This window comes from Macrobrachium rosenbergii, chromosome 13 (genome assembly GCF_040412425.1).
Source record: "Macrobrachium rosenbergii isolate ZJJX-2024 chromosome 13, ASM4041242v1, whole genome shotgun sequence".
NCBI lineage: Eukaryota > Metazoa > Arthropoda > Malacostraca > Decapoda > Palaemonidae > Macrobrachium > Macrobrachium rosenbergii.
The window spans coordinates 18,008,029-18,024,474 of record NC_089753.1 but is presented as its reverse complement, the minus strand read 5'-3'; the positions used below and the strand labels follow the sequence as shown (position 1 = coordinate 18,024,474).

The following is a 16,446-nucleotide window of genomic DNA, read 5'->3' as shown; positions in this document are numbered from 1 at the left end:
CGCCTGAATAAACATTGATCAGTAAAATTAAGCCGAAATCTTAATGTCTTTTTGAGTTTCCACTGTACAAAAGCTTGCTGGAGGAAGTAAATAGTGATCAACAGAGTTAGATCTTCAATACATTGCTTATCCCTTTCGGTTATTTATAGTTTATCGTGAACAATGTAGAGGCAGTTTTAGTAACAACCTCCTTTTAGCACTAATTTGATCTCAGCAGTTAATGGATAGAACATTCTCTCTCTCTCTCTCTCTCTCTCTCTCTCTCTCTCTCTCTCTCTCTCTCTCTCTCTCACACACACACACACACACACACACACACAGTGTCCATGCTCGTTAATTTTAATGTATGATTCTGCATTTTTTATATTTGTTATTGCAAATGGTATACTACACTGTACATACATTTGGTTATACTAAGTCGCCCCCCATTTCCTCTCCTCCTCTCTCTCTCTCTCTCTCTCTCTCTCTCTCTCTCTCTGACGTTCTCTCTCTCTCTCTCTCTCTCTCTCCATGACATTTCCAACATTCGATTAACTTTAGGTTTCTTTAGCCTTGAAATAAATGTTTCTGCTAAGGTTAATCTATAATCAGACTAGCTATGCGTATTGCTGAAGTGTTTGGAATTTAGTAGTTGTGAATTAATATATTACAAATTGAGGATTTACTAAATTCGGACCCCGTTCATACTATTAGTGAATTTAACACCGGTATTATGCCCTCGCCATTATATTTATTTCGACAGAATACATTAATACATTTCCGCTTGGAACAAACCATTGAACGATGCGCTATATTCCAAGAGTATGGAAGTTAGAGAGGTTGCTATAAGTCACAGCTATAATGGATATCAAAACAAAGCAAAAAAACAAAACAGTGATCTCAGAAATAACTGATGTAATATAAATAAATGCTGAAATAATTGTAGCAAGCCGTAAGAGCATTTCAGCAAAAAGAAAAAGAGACATAGGACTGTATACAACTAAGATACATTGAAATCTGCAAAGTCGTCATCTCCATTCTTTAACGAAATTTTGTTGCCCCATTAGATATAATAAAACACTTTGTAACTCTGCATCCATCAGTTAGATGGAGTTTACTGTAATGCACGTGTTTATGTATAATACCATATTATATACTTATTTATTCGAGTACTCTTTTTATGTACACGAACATTGATTAGTTTTACGATACACGCCCGAAAAAAATATGAAGACGCAGTCCATTTGAAAATAATGATCACTACCATCAGGCAAAGGAAACTGTTTCCCCAATTTTACAGTAAACAAAATATCACTGAATAATATTTGTCATTATTATTTTATTTAGCAGGAAAGTAAAGTAAAAAATTATCGCCACACACAATACCTTCATATAATGTTAATTAATTGTTATCAATGAGTTCTGCGTTTGTATTGTTTGTAAGCGAACTCACTGGGGCATTACATTGTTATTATTCGCCCATACATACTCCAAGATCGTTTACCGAAGTAAAAAGAAATTGCTTGTTTGCCACAAGCAAATAAACTGTTTCTTATTCAGTTGTTTCTCGGCACTGGTTTTTCAAAGAGTCTTATTGGGAAAATTGTTATTCAGATTATTCATTTACTGATCAAGAAGTTGGAAGTATTTGTATAAGAGAGTAAATGGTGAAGTTAATACAAGGCTCATATTGGTTTTGGTTAATAAGCCACTAATTTTAACCTCGCCGTCTATGCCGTAAATACGAAGAGGAAGAAGAGTACAAGGACTAAAACGTAAACATTTCCTGGAACCCGATCTTCGTTGGTCAGAACAGTATTCCTGGCCTTCTTTTATTGAGCACGTAAGACTTTCTTGTAGTTTCTATTGTTATTAGATTTTCAAAGTACGGTGTATATCCTCCGGCTAGGCTGCTGTTAACGTAAGCCATTATTAACAGTCGCCAGCGTAGCAGGGGTAGCCCAGGTTAAGACACTATATCCTTGGCTACGAACTTGGTCAGGTTTTGGGTGTTCATCGTGGACTGGAATGCCTAGGGATAATATGTAGAACGGCCCTAATGGCTGTTTTTGATGATATAACCACAATTCTGGTGGAATGCAGAGGGAGGGGTCACAACCTAGCCCTACATTGGGGGAAGGGGTCCAGGATGGGTAAAGGACCCCCTGGCCAGGTACCCTAAGGGCATGGCTTTAGAGAACTATAGAACAGTTAGGGGTAGAAATTGACTATAGAACAGGTCTGTATGGGGTATTACCTAAGGGCATGGCTTTGAAATTGACTTTTCTTTTTAATATTTTTGTTTTTTTGCTTATCAAGAATTTACGTTATTTTTGGCAGTTGACTGTAATTAGGCTAACCTGTTATTAACCTCAGGACCCCAAGGCCAGGTAGCCTAAGGGCATGGCTTCTGAGGGTAGGTTAGGTGTAGAACTATAGAACAGCTCTGCATGGGGTATTACCTTGGAAATTGACTTTTTCTTTAGTATTTTTGTTGCTTATCAAGAATTTACATTATTTTTTGGCAGTCGACTGTAATTAGGCTAACCTGTTATTAACCTCAGAACATATATTATAATATGCTGGACATCCTGGAATGCTGTCACGCATGCGCAGTGTTACAGGGAAGCTTTTGGTAAGAAAGTGGAATTTCCATCACTGGCGGCCCCACGGGGGCAGAGCTCCCCAGCTAAGTAACACGGCTTGCTAGGTTAGGTTAGTTTAGGGTACATTATGTTAGTATACTTCCTTTTATAATAGGTTTCCTTAGCCAATCCCTTCTTGAACACATGGATCCGTAATGAATTGCAGATGCTCGAAACTATTCTATAAGAACAACATGGCAGTCCGGTCTTTCTTCCAGTGTTTTCCCCAAGCCAAAACCCCACGTTTCCAAAGGGTCCCCAACCATGTTGGGTAGATATGAGGTTAGTAATAATTGACCAGCAATAAACAACAGCGCCTCCTTCATCAGCAACACTAAATGTATAGGAAAAATCAATTTCCAAGGTAATAGTCCGTGCAGAGCTGTTGCATAGTTGGTAAAACTATAGAACAGCTCTGCACGGACTATTACCTTGGAAACTGATTATTCCTGTACTTTTAGTGTTGCTGATAAAGGAGGTAGTGTGTTTATTGTCAGTCAATTATTATTAATCCTCATATCTCTATCCAACATGGTTAGGGACCCTTTAGGAGAAGCAGGGTTTTGGGTGGGGAATCATTGGGAGAAAGACCAGACTGTCATGTTGTTGTTATGGAATGGTTCCACGCATGCACAAGTCATTAGGGAGCCATATATTTAAGAAGGGATTGGCTAAGGGTAAACTATGAGGTAAAAATAGGCTGGTTAGGCGTAGCTCTATGATTCAGGACCTCCCCACTTATATCCTATTTCAATATGGTTTTCCTTAAAAATAATCAGAACTTGCAGAAATATCATGGTGATGTTAAAATACATTCTCACAGGCTATTCATTATATATTTAATATTTTCCCCCACCACACAACCCTGGTTTCCCATAGTGGTCCCCCATAAATGTGGGATATAAGCGGGGTCCTGAATCATAGAGGTACACCTAACCAGCCCTACCTTTACCTAACCTAACAAGCCATGCCCTTACCTGGCCTGGGGATCTTCACCCATTTTGGATCTCTCCCCCTAAGTAAGTTGTGACCCCTCCATCTGCAGAATAGGGAGACGGGTAGGCATGAGAAATCTGACCATGCCGTGAAAGCAGGCCAACCCTAACCTTTTCAAGAATGCCACTCTTGACCTAATCAGCCCTTACCTTCTTAACCTGACTTGTATTATCATGCTCTGACCTGGCTGGATGGGCTTTGCCTCCCCCTGGACCCTAAACAGATCAGCAGGACTAAATTTCAGTTCAGACACGTGGTCTGGGACTGGCTACAACCTAATCAAAACAACCTTAACCTAACCTTTCCTAGGACTTACCTTCCTAACCTGTCTTGGGGCACCATGCCCTGATCTGGTAGGGGAGCCTTCATTCCCCATGTTACTTTGGGGAGGCGGCCAAGTAACACTTAACATTGAGCACATGGACTGTCCTAGTCTACCCCTTTGGTAGTAGTAGGTTCTGATCCTTGAGTTTTATTGTGCTAATTTATCTAAAACAACAGATGAGCTGCTTACCACATTCAAAATTATTTGTTAGCCATCTTCACGTGTTTAAAGTTTGATTGTGGAAGTGCTAGAACCTGTTTGTTTTGTATTCAGTCAGGACGGTAAAATGCATTCGGAAGGCAGTGTTTGATGGCTATAGTTTGGGTGAACATGTTTAATTATTTCAAAAAATGGCAGAATTTTACACGAAATACCTTTCGTATATCGTTTGTGAACGACATAGAGTTTCTACGGCACCAAATTCGTTGTGTATTGTAACAGTAAACAAACACGTGCATCAGTTTTGGAAGGTGAAAAAGAGAAGAGAGGCTGCATCTGGATCAGCGTGCGGGTATATGAATCATACTCTTTTGATTCATTCTGATTAGTTGGATTTCAAAAAATCAGTAGGCCTAGGGCGTCACGTAGGTCAACTGGGCACGATTGGCAGGGTTTAAATTACCCGCGAACTGAATTTTGGGCCTTTGGGGTGACATACAACAGTCCCTTAAATACTATGGGAGAGCAATGCTGAGTGACCTTGTTCACATCGACTGGATACTTAGAAAAAGTTACTTTTTGTGTGAAAAATTGATTGGCAAATTGACAGAAATTTACTAGGTAAATTACTTCTCAGGTGGTTTAGAGTACAGTAAACCCCCCCTTATTCATGGTCTCACTGTTTGCGGACTCACCTATTCACAGATTTCTCTGTGGAACATACATACACATTATTTGCAGAAAATCCGCCCATTCGCGGTATTTCTCACTGAGAAATACTCACTAATTACTGTATTTTCATATTTTCATGACTAAATGCACTTTTTGTGATAAAACTAGTAAATTACTCGGGTATAAGCATTTTTAGAGGATTTTTTTTAAACTATCAAAATAGGCAGTTCTAAGTGTTTTTAGAGGCGTTTTAAGTATTTGCAGATTTTAGCTATTCACAGGGGGGTGCGGTACGCATCCCGCATGAACACGGGGGATTTACTGTATGTTGAGTAACTTTTATTGTATGGAAGTTTTCACTTGGAGGCAAACTTATTAACGCCTACCTAGGGTTGCAACCCGAAAAAACAAGCTTTTTTGGGGGGAAAAACATGTTTTTTTTCATGAAAAAACAGCCAAAAAAAAGGCCAAAACAAATTAAAAAAAAAATATTTATTCACATTCTATTGCTTCCTAAACTACAAACAATGGCTAAATGTAACAAGCACCAGAAAGGAAAATCTATTATTGTGAAAAATAAAAACTAGGGAAAGTAAGGAAAACTAATGGTCTGTCGGCCATCACCCACTTGAGATTATGAGTGTTTTGGGTACATAACTACATTTTTATCATTAGAATTTCAATATTTGACTACATTTTCATAATTAGAATTTCAATATTTCACATTTGAACATTGAAATTTTCAATTATCAAACAAGTTTTATTGTTATTTTTCAATCATATCTTGAAACCATGAGGTACTGGGGTCAGTTATTACAATTTCAATGCATTTGAACAGGAAGAGAGGTATGAAAACTATGATTGGCAACAGTTCCTCAAAATTTTGTTTGATACAAGATATATATATGTTTAGTATCAACTCATACGTATATCAGATTCAGAGGTATGATGGTACAACACATGTTCACTATCAAGCATGTTCAACTGAAACTTGTATCATACTCTTATCAATAAGCTCTGTTCCAGAACCAAAGTAAATGTGCATAGCATATCAGTGGGCAGTTGTTGTGCTTGGAGAGTGGGTGGAAGGTTACTGTGCTCATTATAAGAGGTGATATATGATTCAGTGAAAGTGTAAGCCTTAAATAACATCATAAATTTATAGTAACTACGTATAAGTAAGGTCTTCAAAAGTGGAGAAATTGGATGCAAGAAAAAACCCCCCATAAAAAAAATTTTTTTTTCTTGAAAAAAATCCAAAATAAAAAAAAAGTTTGTTCCTACATGATATACAAACCAACGGTCCTTTATATTAGGAATTACTTACAGTTAAACTTGAAATGGCCATTAAACTCTTGAACAAGGTGGTTAGGCAGTAACTACCATCCGGTGGGCAGGAGTCCCGCCTGCCCGGATGTAAACATTCTAATTTGCTTTCGGCCGTCGCGCTGTGCAGACGTGTTTTTGCAGCTCCCTGCCTGATTGTCGTTAAGCTCTTCTTTTCCGGTGGGATCTTTTTGTGTTGTTTATGTTTTTATTGTGCATGTTTGATATTATTTAATAAACAAACCAACAAACCGACAATTTTGATAGCCTTGCAGTAAGGCCGTCTTTCCCCAGCATGTGTTTCTTGGGGTCAGCAGCCAGGGCAGGGGCGTAACAGTTTTGCTCCTGTATCATTTGGACCTCATGCCCTCTGCTCCTTGTCTGGGGGCTTGACTGTAACCGTTTCTGCCTTGTGTGAGTGTTGTTCTTCGCCGCCTGTGCTGTGGGTGGTTTTGCTGGGGAACCTTATCGGGAGGGGGAAAGTTGTCAGAAGGTTATCCGCCTTTGATGGCACCCTTGGTGACTGCTCCTTCGTTCCGTCTGGTAGCTTTCCCTCCTGGCTGTCTCTCCTTCAGGAGAGATCTTTCCCTCATTCTCTTTGCTCGCTCATTGAGCGAAGATCAGCGGGGCGGCTGGTCGGACGACCTCTTCTCAGGGGGCCTCCTCTCACTTCGTAGGGCATTTCCCCTCGGAGCAAGAGGAGTCTCCTTCTACTAATCTTCCTTACTTTTTTCTCCAGGTTGATAGCGAGCATTGTAAGGTGCAGCTGAAGTTTCCCTGTGGCAGGAAGGCTGCCCTCATATAGTGGATACTTTGACGATGACCATGATAATGGTAATGGCTAAGATCCCCACGTCGGTGTCAACACTGTGCCCTGACAAGGGCGACCAACCGCTGTTCTGTCTCTGGCACTCATGTATGCTGTGCCACTGCCTCCTGTTGTATCTGTGGTTCTGTCTCCTCCCGCTGTGCCTCCTGTCTTTTTGTTCCTGTTTCCCTGGCGGCCAGTCACTGGGCCGCTCCTGCTGTGCCTCCTGCCCCAGCTGCCTGATTGCTCCTGTCGCCGCTGCTGACGTTCCTGAAGCTCCTGCTGGCACGGCCACTCATGTTGTGCCTCTTGCCTCAGCTACAGTTCCTGTGCTTCATGACCACCATCCTGTAGAAAATGTCTGGGAAGAGATCGAGGAAGAAGTCCTGTGAGATGTAGTCGTCTTCAACTTTATCTTCGACTCTGTCTTCTGCTGCCTTCTCCCCTTCTTCTCTGAGGCTCATTGGCCAAAGAAGAGGAAGGCTGCCTCTCCCTCTCCTTAGGAGTCCCGCCATGGGGCTTCTAAGGGGCTGCCTCCCTTCACAGGGAGGCAGTGGGATCTCTCATTGGCTCTTCCTGGCCTTCAGGCTCGGGAACTGAATCACATGCCCCAGGGTCTTGTGTTTCAGGAGCCGTGGGCACCTAGACTTCGGTTTGCACTCCCGTTGCCATTCTAGGGGTTGCGCTTCTAGACTGGTGCTGTGTTGGGTGCTCGACTTTGTCGGGTCACACTGAGTGCTTGAGAATCTTCGGAGTCTCGTGCATTCCAAACCGGAGTCGGTGAGACCTCTCACCTTCCCAGTTCAGGCACAGGGCGAGAGAAAAAACCAAGACATGCAAGTGTCCCGGTTTTTCCTGCCAGTACTGCCAGTGCTCGGTCAGGTTCCCAGTCTGGTGTCTTTGTCCCGAGGGTTCAAGCGCCTGGAGAGGCAAGGAGAAGGTTCCCTTCAGAGGTCATGCAGGACTTCTAAAGGACTATGTCTCTCCGTAGAGCCAGTGGGTTCTCTCATTTGGCTCTTCCTGACCCTTGAGGTCGGGAACTGATTCGCATTCCCCTTCGGGGTCTCGCATCTTGGGAGGCCTTGAGTTCAAGGCCGTGCCCTCGATTCCAGTTCTTGGAAGTCTGCATCTAAGACTGGTTCTGTGCCTATCCCTCCTCGGTTTCTTCGGAAGCCGAGAGGAGATTACTCCGATGATTGTTCTTATGAGATTCGGGAGTCTCGCTGAGCGCTTGGACCCCTTGGAATCTCAAGCGCTTGGATTTCTGGGGATTGCGAGCGCTCGACTAGCGAGTCATCGAGTGTTTGGGATTCTGCAGAATCCTGGGCACTCCCCAAACCAGTACTAGGGGGTTCACTCCCTAGTCTGGTTTAGGCATAGGATGAGAGAAGGTGTCGAGACATTCAGGTGTTCGACATGTCCTGCCAGCTTTGTTTTGAGTGCTTGGTCAGTTCAAAGTTATCCCTCCAAGGAGAGGAGTGTCGTGCCCCAGAAGGACTCGAGGGTCTTCTTCTTCGGAATGCTGACACCCTCAATTTTCTTTTCGCAGAGGTCTTCAAGCCTATTCATCAGCATACTGCATCCCCTGTGAATAACTCTTCACTGCTCCTTGCAGGGGTTTCGCTGGGGCTGCTGTGGTCCTTGCTTGCTATAAGGGCATTCTCGACCAGATGAATGCTTTTTCCCCTGGACAAGTTCATTTTGGTTGAGCCACCTAATCAAGCTCCTTCCCCTTCCTCTTCCTCAACAGAAGTGATTTTTCTTGTCATGGAGGGGTCTTATGCTGACTAGGAGATTGTCTTGGTTCTGGCTTATCCAGACTCGGATATCTCACTGTTTCTCCTTGCCGTGAAGGGTGTTCCCTCTTGCAACAGGAGACGGCGAACCTGGAGGACACCGCTGTGGTGTCCCTCCAGGTAGTCTCCTGATGAAGTCTGTGATCCTTCACTTTTTCAAGGCTTTGCCTCCTTGGATGTGATCATTATTGGAGAGGACACTGCCTTTTAGAGACTGTTCCAGTCCGGGGGTGGGTTCGCCTACCTAGCACCAGACAGCAACCTGTGGGCAATTCTGGTGCTAAAAAGAGGGACACTGCCCTTATTCTGATCTTCAGTCTAGTAATTCCCTAGTTGTCATATTCCCTCAGTAACGGACCTTTACTCGGTTCTGTTCCCTCTTTCGCAGAGAGTAGGTAGATACGGCAATAGTCAAGGAATGTGCTGGGAAATAGGCACACGCCTGTGAGACTGTTGTCTTCAAGGTGTGCGACGGAGACGATAAGTACCTTCTCATCAACATCATGAAACTCAAGGCAGTTTTCTGGCCCTTTGAGAGTTTCAATATCGGTTTTTTGAGACACACTCTGGTGTTGTTGGGCAACAACACCACAGTAGTGGGGTGCCCGAATGGTAAGGCTATAGCCTTGAGTGTCTCGTTTCTCTCCTGTTGCTTCAGTTGACTTTGCAGGTGCTTGAGTGAACTGTGGTGCACTCTGTAGAGCCGTCAGTCAGATACATTCCGGGCAGTGGGATGTATTGGCAGGCAAGCTCAGCCTCTAGCATCGAGTGACAGGAACAGAGTGCTCCCTTCACTCAATTCTTCACAGAGAGGTTACTTGACTTGAGTGCTCCCTAGCATCTTCCTGTTCGCTGCCTGGCACAACAGAAGTCTGCAGGTCTTCTGCTCTGTCGTACCACACCCACGGGCTGCTACGGTGATGCATGCTGACATAATGGGACAACCTCGACCTCATCGTCTTCCCTTCATATTTGTCTAAGTTGCAAAGTGTTGTTCACCCTGAATATAGATAAATGCTGGAAGACTTTGCCTTCTGCCTGACCTGCTAGCTCTGCTTCTGAGGCATCGAGAAGAGCTCCTCCCTGAACCGACCTCCTGTGTCAGCGACACGTGAAGCAGTTTCTCAGGCAGTACAATCCATTCCTTCACGACTAGAGACTATCTGTCTTCCCTTGCAAGCATAGGCTTCTCGCTGAGCAGCAGTGGAGATAGCTGGATATCTGTATCAATCCTCTGCAGTGGTATCCAGGGATTGGAGCTGTTTTTGCTGGTTGGTGTTGTTGATGGGACTTTTCTCTGGTCAGATCCGCTCTTCAGCAGGTTGCGGACTTCCATGTCTTCTTCGCCAAGTTTCTTCTCTCCGGTTCAGTTGTGAAGACTCACATCCACATTTGGTCTAGTCTTTCACCTGAAGGTAGCCCTTTTCTCCTCAGTCAAGATTCAGCTACTGATAAGAAGCTTCGATTGGTCTTGCTCTTCCAGGGACCTCTGGCCCTTGGGCTGCATGTGGCTCTCATTTCGGGTTCCTGTATCTTGCTCTGCACGTGCCCTTGCAAGAGTCATCAGACAGAGATTTGATTCCCAAGTCCATCTCTCATCTCGCTTTGGCATTTGAGAAGAGGATAGACGATCTTCATGGACCTTCTTTGCTGTGAGCATTCAAGGGATGGGGATCAGTAGTTCGACTCTGTCATGGATGTCGTAGCGAACTCTGAACCTGTCGGCACCTGTTGCCAGGTTGAAGTCCTTCATGATCCCCTCCCCCCTTGGACTTTGTAGCCGATGATCCAGATCAGTCGCTGCTTTCTCCTGTTAGGTTGCTGTGGTACTTCCCAAAGAAGACTCAACATCTCTAATGGGTGTGGATGACTTTGCACTTGTACTAGCTCGCCCAAGAAAGAAGTGTCCAAGGACTCGTCTCTCTTTCTGGCTTTGTGAGATGATCAGAAGGGCATACTCTGCAGCTGACAATGATGGCACCTGTACACTCCGCCTGAGAGCTCATGAAGTCAGTGGCTTGGTCCATCCCTCGCATTCCTAAAGTATCTGCCGGTCTGAAAGCAGAGATGTGGTCTCATCAGACCACATTTATGTCTTCCTGTCTTTGGGTTTTTGCCCACAAGTCCTTGGAACCCTTTTTCCTTGGACCTGTGGTGGCTGCTTAACAAGTTGTTTTCTCTTACCAGGCTCCTGTAAGAGAACAGGTAGCATCTCGCCTAAGGTGTGCAGTTCTGGAAGTGAGAGGGATTACGAGAGTGACTGGCCTCTCCTCCTCCTCCTTCCTCATCCCCCTGCTTCTCTTCCTTTGGGCAGAGAATGGGACTCGAACTGACACTTGCTGGAACTGGCTTCTGATGCAGTAAGCTTACACATCAAGCACCCGTTCTATTTTTCTTTCCTAGAATCATAGAAGCAATCCTGCTCCTTCCTGTAGCAAGGGGAGGAAGGAGACCCTGGCAATAAGACAAACCCTTTTCTGGTTTTTGCCTTACTCCTCCGACTCTTAAGATTCTTCCTATCCTATTTTCGTATGAGTTACAATTCCTCATTCGAAAAGACCCACAAGTCTGACAATTGATCTTGCAGTTCCTATACTCCGATCAATATGTCAGAGGCACGGTACTCCTCCTCGCTCTTTCGACCAGGTGGAGTAGCCCAGGTGTGGCAAACTCCAGTCAGTTAAGAGACTCACTCAAATTCCTCCCTCCAACCAGTGAAAGTCTTCCAAATGTAAAGGACCAATTGTTTGTATATTGTGTAGGAACAAATTACAGTTTTTTAAAGTAAATTGTATTTTTCCTAACTATACAAACCTGAGGTCCTTTACATTACATTTATGCCCACCTCATGCCACCCCTCAATCTGAAACCTGGGCCAAAAGGCAAATTGGAATGTTTACATCCGGGCAGGTGGGACTCCACCTACCAGACAGTAATTACTGCCTAACCACCTTTTTTAAGAGTTTAACGGCCATTTCCAGCTTCACTGTGAGCAATTCCTAATGTAAAGGACCTCAAGTTTGTATAGTTAGGAAATATACAATTTACTTTTAAAAAATTGTGATTTTCATGATAAAATTGTTTCATATACAGTATACTTACCAAGTAAGTACGGATTGGAGCCCACCCTCCTCCCCTCCCATGGACATAGGGCACAAACAGAATGAGGTTTTTACTAAGCCATTTCCAGTACTCCCGTTGGTGGGCGGGGCCTGTCACCTACCTAAACTATCGAAGCGCTACTACGATTTTTTTTTTTAAATAAAGGCTGCTGCACGATTAGAACTATAGCTATGTAATTACTTGGTAAATATTTATACAAGTTAATTTTATCATGATAAAGAATACATTTTATTCAGGCAATAATACTGTAGTGGGTGTAATAAAGAATACATTTTTAAAGCTAGTTTTTTCTTTTTTCAAACCTATCACATTTTGAAATTTTGCCACTGCCTTGTGCCCAATCCAACTCTAACTTAAGTAGTAATTCAGACAGTGCCAGGAATGATTTTACTTTTATTGAAGGGGTTTTTCAGGCCAGATATGCAGACAACTAGGTGGGAATTCTTCTACTGTACTTTAGGTGTGACTGGAAATTGAGCTTGCTATTATAAAGTGATGAGTTTGGTAAAAAAAAAAATCAGTTTACTCTGGTAAAGTTATTTTTATTAATATACTTTAAAAGTTTCTCTAATTCTAACAAAAGTAATTAAAAATAAGTTAAAAGAAAGGATTATTTGTCAAATGGCTTTTAAGTATTTTTGTACACTGAAGATGTGAAATTTCTTTATTTTATTAGATAATTTATGTGTGAATTTTTCCAGATACAACGAGTAGTTGAAAGGTCAGCACGATGGTTTTTGTAACTTCGTACATCTCGGGCACCCGGCAAACTTGGTGCATCAATGAAAATGTGACAACCACTGGTATCTTAGAAGCATTACAACAGAGAGAAGTAAGTTTCAGATATGTTTCAGACATAAATAGCAAGATCCTAATATTCAAGCCTTAATGCATTGTACTTTTAGATGAATTAACCTGTGAGATGAGTTCAGGATGGCTAATGTACTACAGACTTGGACTTGACAATTTGCAATTTTTGTTCTTTGTCATGCTTATCCTAGAAAGGATTAAGAGACCTTTTCTAATATCTATTTTCAGTTTTTGTTTAGAAAAGACAAAAATTTATGCTGGTGATTATATCTCAGATGAGCTACCCACCCAAATATTGAGGTGTAAAAGTGTTAATGGTTTCATGAAGCATGTATAAAGTCAAAATCATTGCTTAGTTAATCTTATATACTGTACCTGGTCCAGCTGAGTAGTTGAGTATTGGATCCCAGTTTAAGCTTCATTCTGAAAAGTGAGATGGATTGCTACCTAAAATTCCAGACTTTGTAAGAAAAGTGTGTTACTGGACTTTCATGAGATAATCTACCTTTATGAATAAAAATCACACTACATTTGGTAACCTGTTAGTGCTCTAGATGCAAATTTTGCACCATACTATCAAACCCTTTGCTTTCACACACCTGCTGATGTCTTAGTCAGTTGATTCATTCATCAGTGTGATGTTGTCAAGTCTCTTCAAATCAAATAATTTTTCTCTAACCTTACTGAATATTGACTTTATCCAGGCTTCCCCAGGTCTTCACATTTTCATTGATCTTTTGTGCTGATGAATATTCGCTTGGATTAAATGACTCTTCCTTCTTAAGTCCCTTATATATCTACACAGGAAGTCTAATGAAGCATTTAAAATCTGTCAAACCTTTGGACTCTATTGTTTCAGTGAGCTGGAAATCCGGCCATTAAACTTCTGCAAGATGGTTAGGGTAACGGTTACTGAAGGTAGGACTGGAAGTACCGCTCGCCAAGTCATTGTGCATTCAGTTCTACGCAGTATTCTTTTGGCCACAGTCTAGTATAGACGTGCATTTCATTCTCTGACCTGCTGTTCCTCTGTGTTTGAATATATTTGTTTATATAATATATTGTTTATATTTTTTTATACTTTGCGTATACAGTAAACCCCCCGTATTCGGGGGCGATGCACACTACAACCCCCAGGAAATAGCTGAAATCCACAAATAGTTAACACCCCCTCAAAAATCCTTATGTCTGCCCATCTTGAAGGTTAAAATACCAAATGTATACCTTAAACTAGCATCCTACATCAAATATACCTTAAACTATTATCCTATTACTGTATTTATCTTTGAAATGGTATTGTTAATATCATTTCAAAATCATCTTAAACATTTTACCCTTAAAAATAAACATGTAAGTACTTCTAACCCTTCCACCAGTAACAGAGAGAGGGAAAGAGAGTATATCTTTCTATCAACCACTCTCTGTCTCTCACAGTTTGAGTATCCTTTGGTGAGAGAGAGAGAGAGAGAGAGAGAGAGAGAGAGAGAGAGAGAGATTTGTCAGTATCCTGTGTAAGGTGTTGGACCACCACGTGGCAACATTTATTTGACCACCGAGTGGCAACATCTTTTACTCTTGTGGTCTGGATGTCAAGATATTTGACATGTTATATTCCCCCTCACTGCAAAGTCTGTGGAAAAAGATGTGGGAAAGAATTTATATTTAACTAAAATCTTACTAATTCACTATATTTTCTTTAATGAATTGGTATTTTGCAGTGTTTAGTACATTAATATTAATATTTGAAAATTAGTAAATCATTTATGTATCATACAAAACAAATAAACATACATATTACATATGCATAAAAATTCTCTCACCTCACTAAGAGAGAGAGAAATATTTTTATTGTTTGTTATTATTTAATCTTATTAAACTAAATATTAATATTTGAAAATTAGTACTGTAAATAATTATTTTATTATAAGATGTATATGTAGGTACAGTACAGTATTTAGTCACAAAAATAATATGAAAAATCCGTGATGGGGTGAGTTTTCCCGCGATTAATTTATAGATAGGTTTCACAGAAATTTCTGCGAATTGCGAGAACGCGAATCCTGGGGCGTTTACTATTGATATATTGAAATATTTCAACATGTTTTTCATGTCTCACTAATGATATACATGTATTCACTTGTTCTTGTTACGTAGCCATATTGACACATTTTACTCTGTATAAGTTCTGGAGCCTTTCTCCTTATATATCATTTTACTTACTTTTTCGTATTACGCAACCCAACACCTATCTCCGTGGTGTTTGTTTTGTGTATTCCTTTTTCTTTATTCACCTAACTGTGGAGAGGTGGAGGGATAGTTTCCAACTCTTGATGCTATCTTGTTCTATTTCAGGTTCGGAGGTTCAGAACATGGCTGGCATTTGGGCCTCTCTAGGCCTTCCAGGAGTACCAACCTACAGTGGCCTATTGTCCCATTTCCTGTCCTCTCGCTTTCCCGTGTCGTCCGCCTTGACAGTTGCCAGCCCTGCTGCTCTCCCCTTGACTGTACCAGTGATGCCACATCAGCCTTTGGTGTACCCTGACCACGTTTTGAGTTGGCAGCTGCAGCGGCTAACCCATTCAACTCTTCATAGACCTATGGAATCCGGATCTGTCGGCAGTGTATCCCTCTCAGAGCTTTGGAACCCCTTCTGTGGTGGTGGGTTCTTCTCCCGCTCAATTGGCAGCAAATCCCTCGCAGAACTTTTGGCTCCCTACTGCAGTGGTGGCTTTTACTTAGGATCCGTCCTCTGATGGTCTTATGAAAGCAGTGGTTGACAGAGTCGACATTGTTAAATTCACCCGTGTTGTGAAGAAGAAGCGTCGTGAATCTCCGTCTCCATCTTCTTCTCCATCGCCTTCCTTCTCTTCTTCTCCGTCTTTGCTCAACCACAGCCATGGTTCTCCCGCTCCAGCTTGTGTCACGTCCAGCCGCTTGTCATCCATCAGTATTTCACTCCAAGCAGAAATTGGCAATCAGAAAATCTACGGCAGTGTTGTCTTTCCCCGGTCCCCCTGTTCATGTTCGTAGGAAGGATGACAAGGCTCCTGTTAAGAAATCCTGTGTAGTGAAAGCTTCAGAAGTTCAGCTGTTTCCCTCTGGGTCCCACTATTGCATGACAGATGTGAGAGATTCTGCATTGCCATGGACGTGTTTCCAGTCTAGGCCGTTGTTGCCTCGTAGCTCACACGTCCGTGACATTAGTCTCCATCATTCCAGAACTTCTCCTTGTTCATGCTGTCCCGGGAGACCCTCTGATTGTTGTTCCAGCTCCCACAAACATGTCTTGTTGCACATCTGCGTCCGTGAAGATGCACTCACGTGGGGTTAGTTCAATCTAGTCCGCCATTCAGCCTTGCTCCTCAGCATTTTGTCATCTGAAGTTCTCTCTCCCAGGAGAAATCGAGTTTGCACGGCGACAGACATATGGCCGTATGTCAACACATGGCTGTCGCACGGGGATGTGTGGAAGTTGTCTCAGGATGGTGTGTCCGGGAATGGACCATCGACCTTACTCACGTGAAGGTTTGGGGAGAGAACAGAATGGCCTGCAGCCATGCCACGTTGAAGCACTGATTCATGTCCAATCACCGTCTCGTTCAATTCTGTCGAGCATAGAGCTTTGATAGAACTACTGTGGACTTCTGAAAGGCTATAACCCATGTGCAAGTGCTTCAGCAGCACATCTGTGCAATACCTTTCGATCACGTACATGTTTTAGCTTGATCATCTTGTAGCAGCCAACGTATGTTACCATACCATTACATACAAATGAACGGGATCATTCTGCGAACTTTTACATCCTTC

General features: G+C 42.4%; 1 protein-coding gene across 1 annotated transcript in view; it reads left to right on the top strand.

Moving 5' to 3' along the window:
* The first annotated feature begins 1,677 nt into the window (after positions 1 to 1,677).
* Positions 1,678 to 16,446, top strand: part of LOC136844940 (splicing regulator SDE2) — a 41,286-nt gene continuing 26,517 nt past the window's right edge. Inside the window, exons 1-2 of the mRNA XM_067114341.1 lie at positions 1,678 to 1,822; positions 12,531 to 12,661. Of these exons, the coding sequence (XP_066970442.1) occupies positions 12,560 to 12,661 (102 nt within the window). The 5' untranslated portion in view covers positions 1,678 to 1,822; positions 12,531 to 12,559. The remainder of the gene's footprint in view (positions 1,823 to 12,530; positions 12,662 to 16,446) is intronic.